Source organism: Pan paniscus, chromosome 18, assembly GCF_029289425.2.
Source record: "Pan paniscus chromosome 18, NHGRI_mPanPan1-v2.0_pri, whole genome shotgun sequence".
In the NCBI taxonomy this organism is placed as follows: Eukaryota; Metazoa; Chordata; class Mammalia; order Primates; family Hominidae; genus Pan; species Pan paniscus.
In genome coordinates this window covers 34,406,281-34,418,806 of record NC_073267.2, presented here as the reverse complement: position 1 = coordinate 34,418,806, position 12,526 = coordinate 34,406,281, and the positions used below count along the sequence as shown (strand labels likewise).

The 12,526-nt window shown below is 51.7% G+C and overlaps 1 protein-coding gene and 1 long non-coding RNA gene across 4 annotated transcripts; one reads left to right on the top strand and one right to left on the bottom strand.

Moving 5' to 3' along the window:
• Nucleotides 1-4,609: 4,609 nt before the first annotated feature.
• On the bottom strand, nucleotides 4,610-8,304 carry LOC129394178 (uncharacterized). The gene is made up of 2 exons (XR_008621344.1): nucleotides 8,171-8,304; nucleotides 4,610-7,571 (listed from the first exon to the last, which is right to left on the bottom strand). It is a non-coding gene; the product is annotated as an uncharacterized LOC129394178 (long non-coding RNA).
• Nucleotides 7,897-9,625, top strand: PYCARD (PYD and CARD domain containing). 3 transcript variants are annotated; one of them, XM_003807496.5, is made up of 3 exons: nucleotides 8,103-8,698; nucleotides 8,912-8,968; nucleotides 9,270-9,625. In XM_003807496.5, exons 1-3 carry the CDS (start codon nucleotides 8,425-8,427, stop codon nucleotides 9,524-9,526), a joined length of 588 nt encoding a protein of 195 aa, XP_003807544.1. In that variant the 5' UTR covers nucleotides 8,103-8,424; the 3' UTR covers nucleotides 9,527-9,625. The 3 variants fall into 3 exon arrangements, with proteins under 3 accessions (XP_008957893.1, XP_003807544.1, XP_034795904.1); XM_034940013.3 differs by having other exon boundaries at nucleotides 8,289-8,698; nucleotides 8,803-8,968; XM_008959645.5 differs by lacking the exon at nucleotides 8,912-8,968 and having other exon boundaries at nucleotides 7,897-8,698.
• The last annotated feature ends 2,901 nt before the right edge of the window (nucleotides 9,626-12,526 follow it).

Genomic DNA, 12,526 nt, shown 5'->3' with positions numbered 1-12,526 from the left:
TGTCATCTATAGGAGTGGGTGTCTAAGACAGGTGGGTGATAGTCAACTCAATCCTTTCCTGCAGATGGGCCAGGACTGGCCTCTGATCCACGGAAGGAACATTGATTGTCTTAAGCAGACTGAGAACAAGAAGAGGCAAGAAGCCATGTGCAGGGAAGGAGGGAGTGGTAAACCAGTATAGCTGGCCCTATGAGGTCCCTCAGACCTAAAGAGCTAGGGATAGATTTCAGCTTGTCCTAAGGGAAAGCTTCCCAACAGCTCAAGCAATGAGTGCCTTGGAAGGTGAGAGCTCCTAATTATTGGATACATGCAGAGAGAGGCCAGAAAGCCCTAGTCAGGGCTGCTACAGAAGCAAGTCCTGAATGCTGACTTCATGAGCTCATGCTGGGCACCCCTGGGAAAATCACCTGCCTCTCTGGGCCTCAGCACGTTCAAATACAATATGAGGATAAATAACATCATCCTGGCTGGGTGTGGTGGCTCACACCTGTAATCCCAGCACTTTGGGAGGCCAAGGTGGGAGGATCACTTGAGTCCAGAAGTTCAAGACCAACCTGGACAACACAGCGAGACCCCCGTCTCTACCAAAAACAAACAAACAAACAAAACAGTATGGTGGCTCATGCCTGTAGTCCCATAGTCCCAGCTACTCCAAAGGCTGAGCCAGGAGAATTGCTTGAACCCTGTCTCAGAAAGAAAAGAAAAAAAAAACCATCCCATAGAGTTGTCATGAGGATTAAACTGAAAAATATGCCACATAGGCCGGGTGCGGTGGCTCACACCTGTAATCCCAGCTCTTTGAGAGGCCGAGGTGGGGGGATCACTTGAGGTCAGGAGTTCAAGACCAGCCTGACCAACATGGTGAAACCCCATCTCTACTAAAATTATAAAATTAGCTGGGCATGGTGGCTGGTGCCTGTCACGCCAGCTACTTAGGGGGCTGAGGCAGGAGAATTGCTTGAACTCAGGAGGCAGAGGTTGCAGTGAGCTGAGATCGAGCCATTGAACTCCAGCCTGGGCAATAAGAACAAAACTCAGTCTCAAAAAAAAAAAGAAAAGAAAGAAAAAAAAATATGCCACATAAACAGGGACAGTGTGCTGGCACCCAAGGGCTTAGGAAGCAGTGACTGTCACTTCCAGGTTCCAGTCCTGACTAGAATTTCCTTGTTGTGTGACCTTGGGCAAGTCGCTTAACCTGATTTTCTCACCTATAAAATGAGAATCATGTAAGGATTGGTATCAAGACTATGTATTTCTGTAAAGATGCAACAAGTAAGTTGTTTTGTTTTTTGTTTTTTGTTTTTTTGTTTTTTTGTTTTTTTGAGATAGAGTCACTCTGTCACCCAGGCTGGAGTGCAGTGGGGCCATCTCAGCTCACTGAAATCTCTGCCTCCCAAGTTCAAGCGATTATTCCACCTCAGCCTCCCAAAGTGCTAGGATTACAGGCACACACCAACACGCCCAGCTAATTTTTGTGTTTTAGTAGAGATGAGGTTTCGCCATATTGCACAGGTTGATCTCAAAATCCCAAGCTCAGGCAATCCACCCACCTCGGCCTCCCAAAGTGCTAGGATTACAGGTGTGAGCCACCATGCCGAGCTCTTTTATTTTGTTTTGAAACAGAGTCTCACTCTTGTCTCACAGGCTGGAGTACAGCGCTTGAACCACCTCCCGGAGGCAAGCAATTCTCCTGCATAAGCCTCCCGAGTAGCTGGGATTACAGGCACCCGTCACCATGCCCAGCTAATTTTTGTGTTTTTAGTAGAGACAGGGTTTCACCATATTGGCCAGACAGGTCTCGAACTCCTGACCTCAGGTGATCTGCCCGCCTCAGCCTCCCAAAGTGCTGGGATTGCAGGTGTGAGCCACTGCACCAGCTCTTCACAATTCTGAACTCATTGCAGCCTCATAACAACGCTTTCACTTTCCTACAGGGAGGCCATGGGGCACAAGGGCTAAGTGACTTGCCCAACGTCCTGGCAGTCTGTGGTCCTTCTTGCCCCAGGAGAAGCAATCTGGCTCCAGTAATCAAGGTGTTACTTTGTTGTGGGGGTGGGGGTCACACCCAGGAAGCAGGCATCCTAATTCCACCAACCACTCTGGCTCCTGTCCAGGGGGGCAAGGGTGAGCCTGGGCTGAGAACTGGAGGCTCTTTCCTGCCAGGGGTCAAAACTCAGCTCTTGGAGCTCGCATCCAGAAAGAGGGGAGGGTCAGACCGGGCACGGTGGTTCACGCCTATAATCCTGGCACTTTGGGAGGCCAATGCGGGCAGATTGCTTGAGCCCAAGAGTTCGAGATCAGCCTGGGCAACATGGTGAAACCCCGTCTCTACGAAAAAATACAAAAATTAGCCAGGCATGGTGGCACATGCCTATGGTCCCAGGTGCTTGGGAGGCAGAAATGGGAGGATCACTTGGGCTTGGGAAGTTGAGGCTACAGTGAGCCGGGAGGGTGCCATTACACTCCAGGCTGGGCGACAGAGCCTGACCCTGTCTCCAAAACAAAAGCAACAAAAGAATTTGCAGTCTGCTCACAGAGCACATGCACCTGCCAAAAGATGTCACTTGTTCTCACTGAGCTCCGACCTGAAACTGCTGCAGGAGGGAGGCTTCCAGTTCTCCGAGAGAAACGGCTGCATTTCCCCAGTCCCTTGTCCCTTGCCTCCCTGTGACATCTCACCAAAGTGCTAACACTTGCTCTGAGGTGACGGCAGGTGACAATCACAGCCAGGAGCTTCCCCGTCTCCATCTGAATGTGTGTATCAGTAGGACGTAACTAGGGTCAGATGCCAGGGGCAAGCTGGGCCCCAAAGGAAGGACCCTGGGTGGTGATGCTCAGAAGTAAGGGGAGCTTCACCCCCACGGGGACTCACATGCTCACCTCCTCTCTACCAAGAAGCTGAGTGTGAGGAGGAGAGAGGCATCACTCACTCACACACACGCATATACACACACATACACACACTCCTGTAGGTGCATTTTCCTGCAGCCCCAAAGGTTCCGTTGAAAGCATCACATTTGTTTTACCTAAAGCAAAGGCCACCACATCCAAACAAGGGCTCTGGAGATGCAGGCAGGAGGCCACATGGCAAAAGGGACCCCTGCTCTGCGTTGTAGGGATTGAATCAGGCAATCATTTTTAAATGGATCAAACACCCAAAGCTCTTCCAATTCTACCAAAGTGAAAAGAGCAGGTTTCGATGATTCTAGATTCTAGGATTCTTGTGTCATTCTACAACAGCTTATCAAGGCTGGATCTGTGCCAAGCTCTGTGCTGGAATGTGACCTTAGACAAGCCCTTCCACCTCTCTGAACCTATCTTCTCATTTACAAAGTGGGGCCATGATTCCCTATCTCAAAGGGATTGCTATAAGGCTTAGAAATAATGCACGTGGGCTGGGCATGGTGGCTCACGCCAGTAATCCCAGTACCTGGGGGGGCCAAGGCAGGCAAGATTGCTTGAGCCAAGGGGTTCGAGACCAGTCTGGGCAACATGCCAAAACCCCATCTCTACTAAAAATACAAAAGTTAGCTGGGCATGATGGCTCACGCCTGTCATCCCAGTTACTCAGGAAGCTGAAGCACAAGAATCATTTGAACCCATGAGGCAGAGGTTGCAGTAAGGGGACATTGCACCACTGCACTCCAGCCTGGGTGACAGAGCAAGATTCTGTCTAAAAACATATATATTACAAAAATTGGCTGGGCATCGTGGTGCGCACCTGTAGTATCAGCTATTTGGGAGGCTGACATGGGAGGATCGTTTAAGCCCAGGAGGTCAAGGCTGTAGTGAGCTATAATCATGCCATTGCTCTCCAGCCTGGGCAACAGACTGAGACCATATCTCAAAAAAATAAAAAAAAAAGAGAGAGAGAGAAAGAAAAAGAAAAGAAAGGAAGGAAGGGAAGAAGGGAGGGAGGGAAAGGAAAGAAAGAGAGGAAAGAAGAAAGAGAGGAAGGAAGGAAAGGGAAGGGAGGAAGGAAGGAAAGAAGGAAAGGAGGGGGGAGGAAGGGAGAGAAGGAAGGAAAGAAAGAGAAAGGAAGGAAGGAAAGAAAGAAGGAAGGAAGGAAATAAAGAGGAGATAGAAAGAAAGAGAGAGAGAAAAGAAAGAAAGAGGAGGGGAGGGAGGGAGGAAGGGAGGGAAGGAAGGAAGGAAGAAAGGGAAAGAAAAGAAAGAAAGAAAGAAAGAAAGAAAGAAAGAAAGAAAGAAAGAAAAAGAGAGAGAAAAGAGAAAGAGGCCAAGTGTGGTGGCTCATGCCTGTAATCCCACTACTTTGGGAGGCAGAGGCGAGCGGATCACAAGGTCAAGAGATCAAGACCATCCTGGCCAGCATGGTGAAACCTCATCTCTACTAAAAATACAAAAATTAGCTGGGTGTGGTGGTGCGCACCTGTAGTCCCAGCTACTTGGGAAGCTGAGGCAGGAGAATCGCTTGAACCTGGGAGGTGGAGGTTGCAGTGAGCCGAGATCACGCCACTGCACTCCAGCCTGGCAACAGAGCGACACTCCATCTCAAAAAAAAAAACAGAGAGAGAGAGAAAGGGAAAAACAAAAGAAGGAAAGGAGGGAAGGAAGGAAGGAGGCATGCAAAGGACTGCAGACTAAAGGCTTATTTCTATTATTTATTAGAAGAGGTGACTCCTAGGTTGGGTGTGTTGGCTCACACCTGTAATCCCAGTGCTTTGGGAGGCCAAGGCAGGAGGATCGCTGAGCCCAGGTGTTGGAGATCAGCCTGGGCAACATAGCAAGACCCCATCTCTACAAAAAAATTAAAAAATTAGCTGAGCATGGTGGCATGCACCCGTAGTTCCAGCTACACAGGAAGCTGAGGTGGGAGGATCGCTGGAACCCAGGAGTTTGAGGCTACAATGAGCTATGATTGCGCACTGCACTCCGGCTTGGGCAACAGAGTGAGACCTCATCTCTAAAATAAAAGCAGAAAAGAAAAAGTGATGCCTGATGAACGTCAGAAGACAGGCGGGAACTCACCAAGTAGACCAGGAGGAAAAAGAGGCCGAGCAGAGAGCAGCCCCCACAGGGGCGGAGGTTCACAGATCAGCAAGCTGGAAGGGGCAGCTGAAGAGGTTGGCAAGGACCTTGAAGGCCAAGCCAAGGGCTTGGGACTTGAGTTTGAGGGCACTGGGGAGTCATGAGGGGGTCTCTGAGCCAGGCAGGTGCAGGATCATATGTGTGGGTTAGGAAGATGTATCCTTCTGGCCACAGTGCACAAAAGGAAATGGAGATTCTGGAAGGATAAAGGCCAGTGAGAAGGCATGATAAACATCCATGAGCCAAGGAACACTGGCTGTTGGACCACAAGTGCCACCCACGGTGAGGATGTTGGCACACAGCTTACCCCAGCCCACATGCTACAAGGATGGGGAGCAAGGCCAGGCACAGTGGCTCACACCTGTAATCCTAGCATGTTGGGAGGCCAAGGCAGGAGGACTGCTGAGCCCAGGAGTTTGAGACCAGCCTGAACAACATAGGGAAACCCATTCTCTATAAAAAATTTAAAAACTAGCCAGGCATGGTGGCACAACTGTAGTCGCAGGTACTCGGGAGGCCGAGGTGAGAGAATTGCTTGAGCCCAGGAGTTCAAGGCTGCAGTGAGCCACAATCCCTCCGGTGTACTCCAGCCTGGGCAACAGAGTGAGGTCCTGTCTTCAAAAGAAAAAACAAACAACAACAACAACAAAAAGGCTTTCAGCAGGGTAGCAGAGCACTGCTCCCCATCGTGGTTTTTGTTTGTTTGTTTTTGTTCCTGTTTTGAGATGGAGTTTCGCTCTTGTTGCCCAGGCTGAAGTGCAATGGTGTGATCTCAGCTCACTGCAACCTCCACCTCACGGGTTCAGGCGATTCTCCTGCCTCAGCCTCCCCAGTAGCTGGGATTACAGGCACCTGCCACCACGCCCGGCTAATTTTTGTATTTTTAGTAGAGATGGGGTTTCACTCTGTTGGCCAGGCTGGTCTCAAACTCCTGATCACCCACCTCGCCCTCCCAAAATGCTGGGATTACAGGCATGAGTCACCGTGCCCGGCCCATCCTGGTTGTCTTGTTTGTTTTTGAGACAAGGTGTCTGTTGCCGAGTGGCACAGAGTGCAGTGGCACAATCATAGCTCACTGCACCCTCAACCTCCTGGGCTCAAGTGACCCTCCGGCCTCAGCCTCCCAAAGCACTGAGATTACATGCGTGATGAGCCACTGCACCCAGCCATGCTGGAAGCTTTTGAATACAACATGCTGCAGGCATCACAGCCTCATTCATTCCTTCACTCAGCAAATCTTTACTCAGCACCTAATGTGTTCCAGATACATTTTTTTTTTTTTTCAGATGGAATCTAGCTCTGTCACCCAGGCTGGAGCGTAGTGGTGCAATCTTGGCTCACTGTAGCCTCTGCCTCCCAGGTTCAAGCGATTCTCATGCCTCAGCCGCCCTAGTAGCTAGGATTACAGGCGCCCTCCACCACACCCAGCTATTTCCAGGTACATTCTTGACGCTAGGAATTCAGCAAAGAATAAGACAGTTAAGGTCTCCGATGCTCATAGGGCTCACATTTTAGAGAGGGATGAATGTCCAATAAGCATATAAACGTATAATATGTCAGGGTCGTATGACTACAAGGAACAGTGATTGTTACAACCCAGATGAGAGGGAAAAATAAAGGATTCCAAATATCCCCCTTGGGAAGTAGAGTCAGGATTCAAACAAAGAACTGTATGGCTTCAAGTTCATGGTCTTTAATCTCCTGGAGGCTGTCTTTCTTTTTTCTTTTTTTTTAATCAGTGTTGACCAGGTTGGCCTCGAATGTGTAGCCTCGCCTCCCCGAGTGCCAGGGCAACCGGCCTGAGCCACAGCGGCTCCCAAAGGCTGTCTCTCTCTGAAGAGCTTGTGTATAAGGCATAGCTTGCAGTTACTGGTATCCTCCCTTTAGCCACAAGGTCCATTCATTCGTTATTCATTCTGGAACCGTTTACTGAGCACCTACTATTTGTCAAGCCCTGTTCTGGATGCTGAGTAGATAACGATGATCTGGACAGGCATGATTTACAGACAGGCAGGGAAAAGTGGTTTTAAACAAGTGCACAGGATTCATTACGCTTGCCATGAGAGCTACAGATACGTAGCTCATGTTATGAATTAGCCTAGGAAAAGCTCTAAGTCTGGTCTCCCAGAGAAAGTGACATTTAACTTGAGGCCTAAAGTTTCCCAGGCAAAGAGGGAAGAGATTTCAAGGCTGAGGGAACAGCATGTGCAAAGGCTTGGAGAGGTCAAAGGAAGCTGGCACACTTGAGAAACTGAGAGACCAGCGTGGCTACAGCTCGGAGATTGAGGGAAAGCAGGGCATGGCGTAAGACAAGGCCAGGGAGGCCCACAAAGGTCAGACCAGCAGACCTCCCCAGCCATGTTAGGAACAAATTGAGGGCAGGACACGGTGCCTGGTGCCCATAATCTCAGCATTTTGGGAGGTGAAGCAGGAGGATCGCTTGAGCCCAGGAGTTCAAAGCTGCAGGGAGCGATGGTCGCGCCACTGCATTCCAGCCTGGGCAACACAGTGAGACCCCGTCTCTAAAAGAAAAAAAAAAAAGGAAGAATTTTAGGTACAGCACAGGTTCCAATGCTATCCCAAGCCCCTGGGCCCAGAGTGGCTGGCTCTCTACCCAGGATGCTCCCTCCAGTTGAGAATGTTCTCAACCAATAGCTCTTGTCATCACTTCCCAAGAAATTCAGCTCTTGGGATCAAATTCTGGCTCCCCTAGGAAGCATCTGGCAAGGTTTCGGGAGCCATCGGGTTGGCCATGTTATGCTGGAATATTTATAAGCACCGGAGGCTTATCCCCATGTCGTAGAAAATGAAACTGAAGCTCAGAGAGATTTGCACTCTCTGCCCTTTTGTACAACTCATTTTTCCCCAGTATGTGGAATTGAGGGAGCTTCACGCTTCTAGCTGTCATGATTCCAAGATTCTACGACATGTGGGAGAGGATCCTAAGGTTCGGGGAACCGCGGAGGTTTCGGGGTTCTAGAAATCCGAGGTTCTAAGCCTAGGTGCTCCAATAAACCCAGTGAGAGCCAGCCCAGGTTTCCGGTCTGTACTCGCTGGTGCAAGCCCAGAGACAAGCAGGCGCCACCCATGAGCCCCTCTGCGGCCCCCTCCCGGGTCCCACCTCGCAGGCCAGCTGGAGGGCGCGATCCTGGCGTCCCCCGACGGCCTGGGGCCCCAATCCAGAGGCCTGGGTGGGAGGGGACCAAGGGTGTAGTAAGGAAGCGCCTTTTGCTGGAGGGCAACGGACCGGGGCGGGGAGTCGGGAGACCAGAGTGAGAGAAGGCGGGGAATCCAGGTTCCGCCCCGGAGCCGACTTCCTCCTGGTCGGCGGCTGCAGCGGGGTGAGCGGCGGCAGCGGCCGGGGATCCTGGAGCCATGGGGCGCGCGCGCGACGCCATCCTGGATGCGCTGGAGAACCTGACCGCCGAGGAGCTCAAGAAGTTCAAGCTGAAGCTGCTGTCGGTGCCGCTGCGCGAGGGCTACGGGCGCATCCCGCGGGGCGCGCTGCTGTCCATGGACGCCTTGGACCTCACCGACAAGCTGGTTAGCTTCTACCTGGAGACCTACGGCGCCGAGCTCACCGCTAACGTGCTGCGCGACATGGGCCTGCAGGAGATGGCCGGGCAGCTGCAGGCGGCCACGCACCAGGGTGAGCCGCCCCCGTTCCCCTCCACCCCGTCTTTCCCCTCCACCCACACCAGCGCTTACCCCTCGGGCTCTTCCGCTTTCTGTTCCTCCTACCCCTAAACAAAGCTGCTCTACCGGAAAGGAGGCTCCCCGCGCTTGGCCTACCGACCAACGGGACCCCGGCCTCACGGCGGGAAGGGAAGGGAAGGGGATCACTTGGCCCATATCCTTCCAGGCTCTGGAGCCGAGCCAGCTGGGATCCAGGCCCCTCCTCAGTCGGCAGCCAAGCCAGGTGAGGCCTCCACACCCAGCCCGGCCCCACCGCACTCCTGCACAGCCTGCATCTGTGCTCCCGCAACCAGGGCAGGGCAGGGCAGGCACGGCTTGGCAACCCTGCGCACCCCACCCACCAACCCACACCCTGCGGGGGAAGGCAGACAATATTACCCTCATCCCACTGCATGTGCGGTCCTGGTGGGCCGCCCCCTGGAGCCCTGCCCCTAGGCTTGCAGAGGAATTCCTGAAGAACTCAAGTTCAGCAGGGACAGGCCCCACACCCTGGCTGCTGGCTCATGTTCTCCTCCCACCCCCAGGCCTGCACTTTATAGACCAGCACCGGGCTGCGCTTATCGCGAGGGTCACAAACGTTGAGTGGCTGCTGGATGCCCTGTACGGGAAGGTCCTGACGGATGAGCAGTACCAGGCAGTGCGGGCCGAGCCCACCAACCCAAGCAAGATGCGGAAGCTCTTCAGTTTCACACCAGCCTGGAACTGGACCTGCAAGGACTTGCTCCTCCAGGCCCTAAGGGAGTCCCAGTCCTACCTGGTGGAGGACCTGGAGCAGAGCTGAGGCTCCTTCCCAGCAACACTCCGGTCAGCCCCTGGCAATCCCACCAAATCATCCTGAATCTGATCTTTTTATACACAATATACGAAAAGCCAGCTTGAACTTGTGTGTTTTCCTGCTTCTAGCCTGCTGGCATGTGCAGAGCTCAGCTATGCTTCAGAGGCCACCCAGCCTCCAGCTCCATGTCCCTAGGGCCTCTGGCACCCCAAATGCTTCCCCCATCCTTCCTGGTATCGCCATGGAATATCCCTCCTCATTCACCAGGTGGTGCTCCTCCAGTGCTCCCTAAAGGGTCTAACCTTGCCGTTATAGATAACAGCCTGTGGCCCAGGTCCGAAGGTTAAAAGAGGCATGTACCAAAGGGCGCAAACTGGTGGGCAGCTCTGTCCAAGCCATTTAGAAACACACTAGTCTTCATAGCTCCCCTACCTTCCACATTTTCCACTGGAGAAAAATGCAGAATTAGAGAAATTTGCAGGGGGAGACACATTAGAGCATTATCTAAACATAGGACAGAAGAGCACAAGTCACCAAATTGCTCGAGGGCTCCTTCTGGCGCTGGCTCTTAACAGGCTTAAAGGCTCCCTCTGCCCCACCCTATCCCGTGAGGGAGAGGGTCATAGGTTGCACTTTGCTCAAAAAACATGCCAACCACCAAAGCAGATTTTCAGGAAATGAGTTGTGTGTGGTAGCTGCCTCTTTTCTTGATGCAATTTTTTTGGAGGGTTATTACTTATTCATTCATTTGAAAGGAACATTTAAAACTTTTTTTTTGAGATGGAATCTCGCTGTGTCACCCAGACTGGAGTGCAGTGGCGTGACCTCAGCTCACTGCAACCTCCACCTCCCAGGTTCAAGCTATTCTTGTGCCTCAGCCTCCCGAATAGCTGGGATTACAGGCCCCTGCCACCACACCTGGCTAGTTTTTGTGTTTTTAGTAGAGAAAAAGTTTCACCATGTCAGCCAGGCTGGTCTGGAACTTCGGACCTCAAGTGGTCCACCCGCCTCCACCTCCCAAAGTGCTGGGGTGCTGGAATTACAGGCGTGAGCCAATGCACCCGGCCACTTTTTTTTTTTTTTTTTTTTTGAGACGGAGGCTCACTCTGTCACCCAGGCTGGAGTGCAGTAGCATGATCTCAGCTCACCGCAACCTCTGCCTCCCAGGTTCAAGCAATTCTTGTGGCTCAGCCAGTCAAGTAACTGGAATTACAGGTGCTTGCCACCCCACCTGGTTAATTTTCGCATTTTTAGTAGAAACGGGATTTTGCCACGTTGCCCGGGCTGGTCTCAAACACCTGACCTCCAGTGATCCATCCACCTCAGCCGCCCAAAGTGCTGGGATTAGAGGTGTGAGCCACCGGGCCCGCCTTCTTGATGCAATTTTTGCCTACAAAGGGAAATATGAGTATCTCTCTCCAGGAAACTTGAGGTCTTTCCAGAGGCTGTTTGGGAAAGCAGGAATCTAGGGCTACTTCCTGAGTACACTTTACAAGCAATCCTTTCTGGCCTTGAAGAGGATTTGCAAAGCAATGGGCAGATACCAAGGAGGCCCTGAATCCTATCCTTAGGAATCACCAAACAACCACTTTCCAACCTCACTGCCCCACCAGGCTTATCTCTAATTACATCTTATCTGCAACACGCCTCCTACCTTGTCCTCCCTGCCTCTAGCTCCAAGAGCCTGAGAAATCCAAACTGATCATGGGAACAGACTCTCACTTTTTTTGAGACGGGATCTCATCTGTTGCTCTGGCTGGTGTGCAGTGGTGTGATCATGGTTCACTACAGCCTCAAACCCCTGGGCTCAAGCAATCCTCCAGCCTCAGCCTCCTGAATAGCCGGGACTACAGGTGCATACCACCATGCCCAGCTGACTGTCATTTTTAACAGGACACCTAAACTCTCCTCCTAACCTGGCACTTAACCCCATGCAACCTCTCCTCTCCTCACATACCCACGATCCCACCACTATCTGCTCATACCAGGTGCCCTTGCACATGCTGACCCCTTTATCTCTGGACACCTTGACATCTTCTACCTGCCCCAGACTGCCCATACGCATGCGTTCCTCTGGGTTTCAGAGGCTCTTCCCAGTGTCTCTGTGGCAATGCAAACCATGTGCTGGTCTACCTTCACAGAAGACTCCACCACTCCCCTGCTTAAATGGATGCTTAAATGGAGACATCTTTTCAACCTCTGTAGAAGTGCCTTGCATGTAGAAAGTAATATATGGCAGTTACTGTGTATCTCTAGTATCTAACAGGATTTTTTTTAAACTTCACAGGAACCTAATCATTCTCCTGACATGGGGCCATAGGTAACACATCCTTGCATGACAGACATCCTTAGAGTCGCTACAAAAACCAGTGCAGGCCTGAGGGAAGGAAGTGGTTCCAAGAAAGTTTCCCTAAGATAAAACATTTCTTGGGGCTTCCTTTTTCCTTTGGGCTGTGGGAGAAAGAGTCCTACCAGAAGTCTCCTCAGATTTTAGGCATAGCATAGTGGTTAAGGACAGAAGTTCTATAGCTAAAGAATAGAGGTTCAAGTCCCTGCCCCACCTCTCACTAGCTGTGTCAGCATCCCCTCTAAAGTGGGAGTGACAGGAATCAGCTCATCCCCTAACAGCAACTGGCTCATGGCAAGTACACCTCAGAGTTAGCAATCACCTCCACTAGGACGATTCTGCTCCTAGCCCCTCAATGGCTTAGAACTGTATCTGGGAACCTGTGCTATCCCAAGAACAATCTAGAGTGCCCCTCTGGCAGCACCCCCAAACTCGTTCTGTCACTCCCAGTCCTAGTAGTGGCTCCATGGGTGTGGAAATCCCAGCCCCAGTCCGGATGGCCCCAGACAACTCCAGCATCTTGGGACACATCCCAGATAAGCTGAAGGGCAGCTACTGCAAGCGGTAACATTCCTGCCAAGCCCCAGAACTGGATTTCAGAGACATTCAACAAAGTGAAGGAACAACTCAAAATCACCTTCCCCTAACACCTGAAGGGC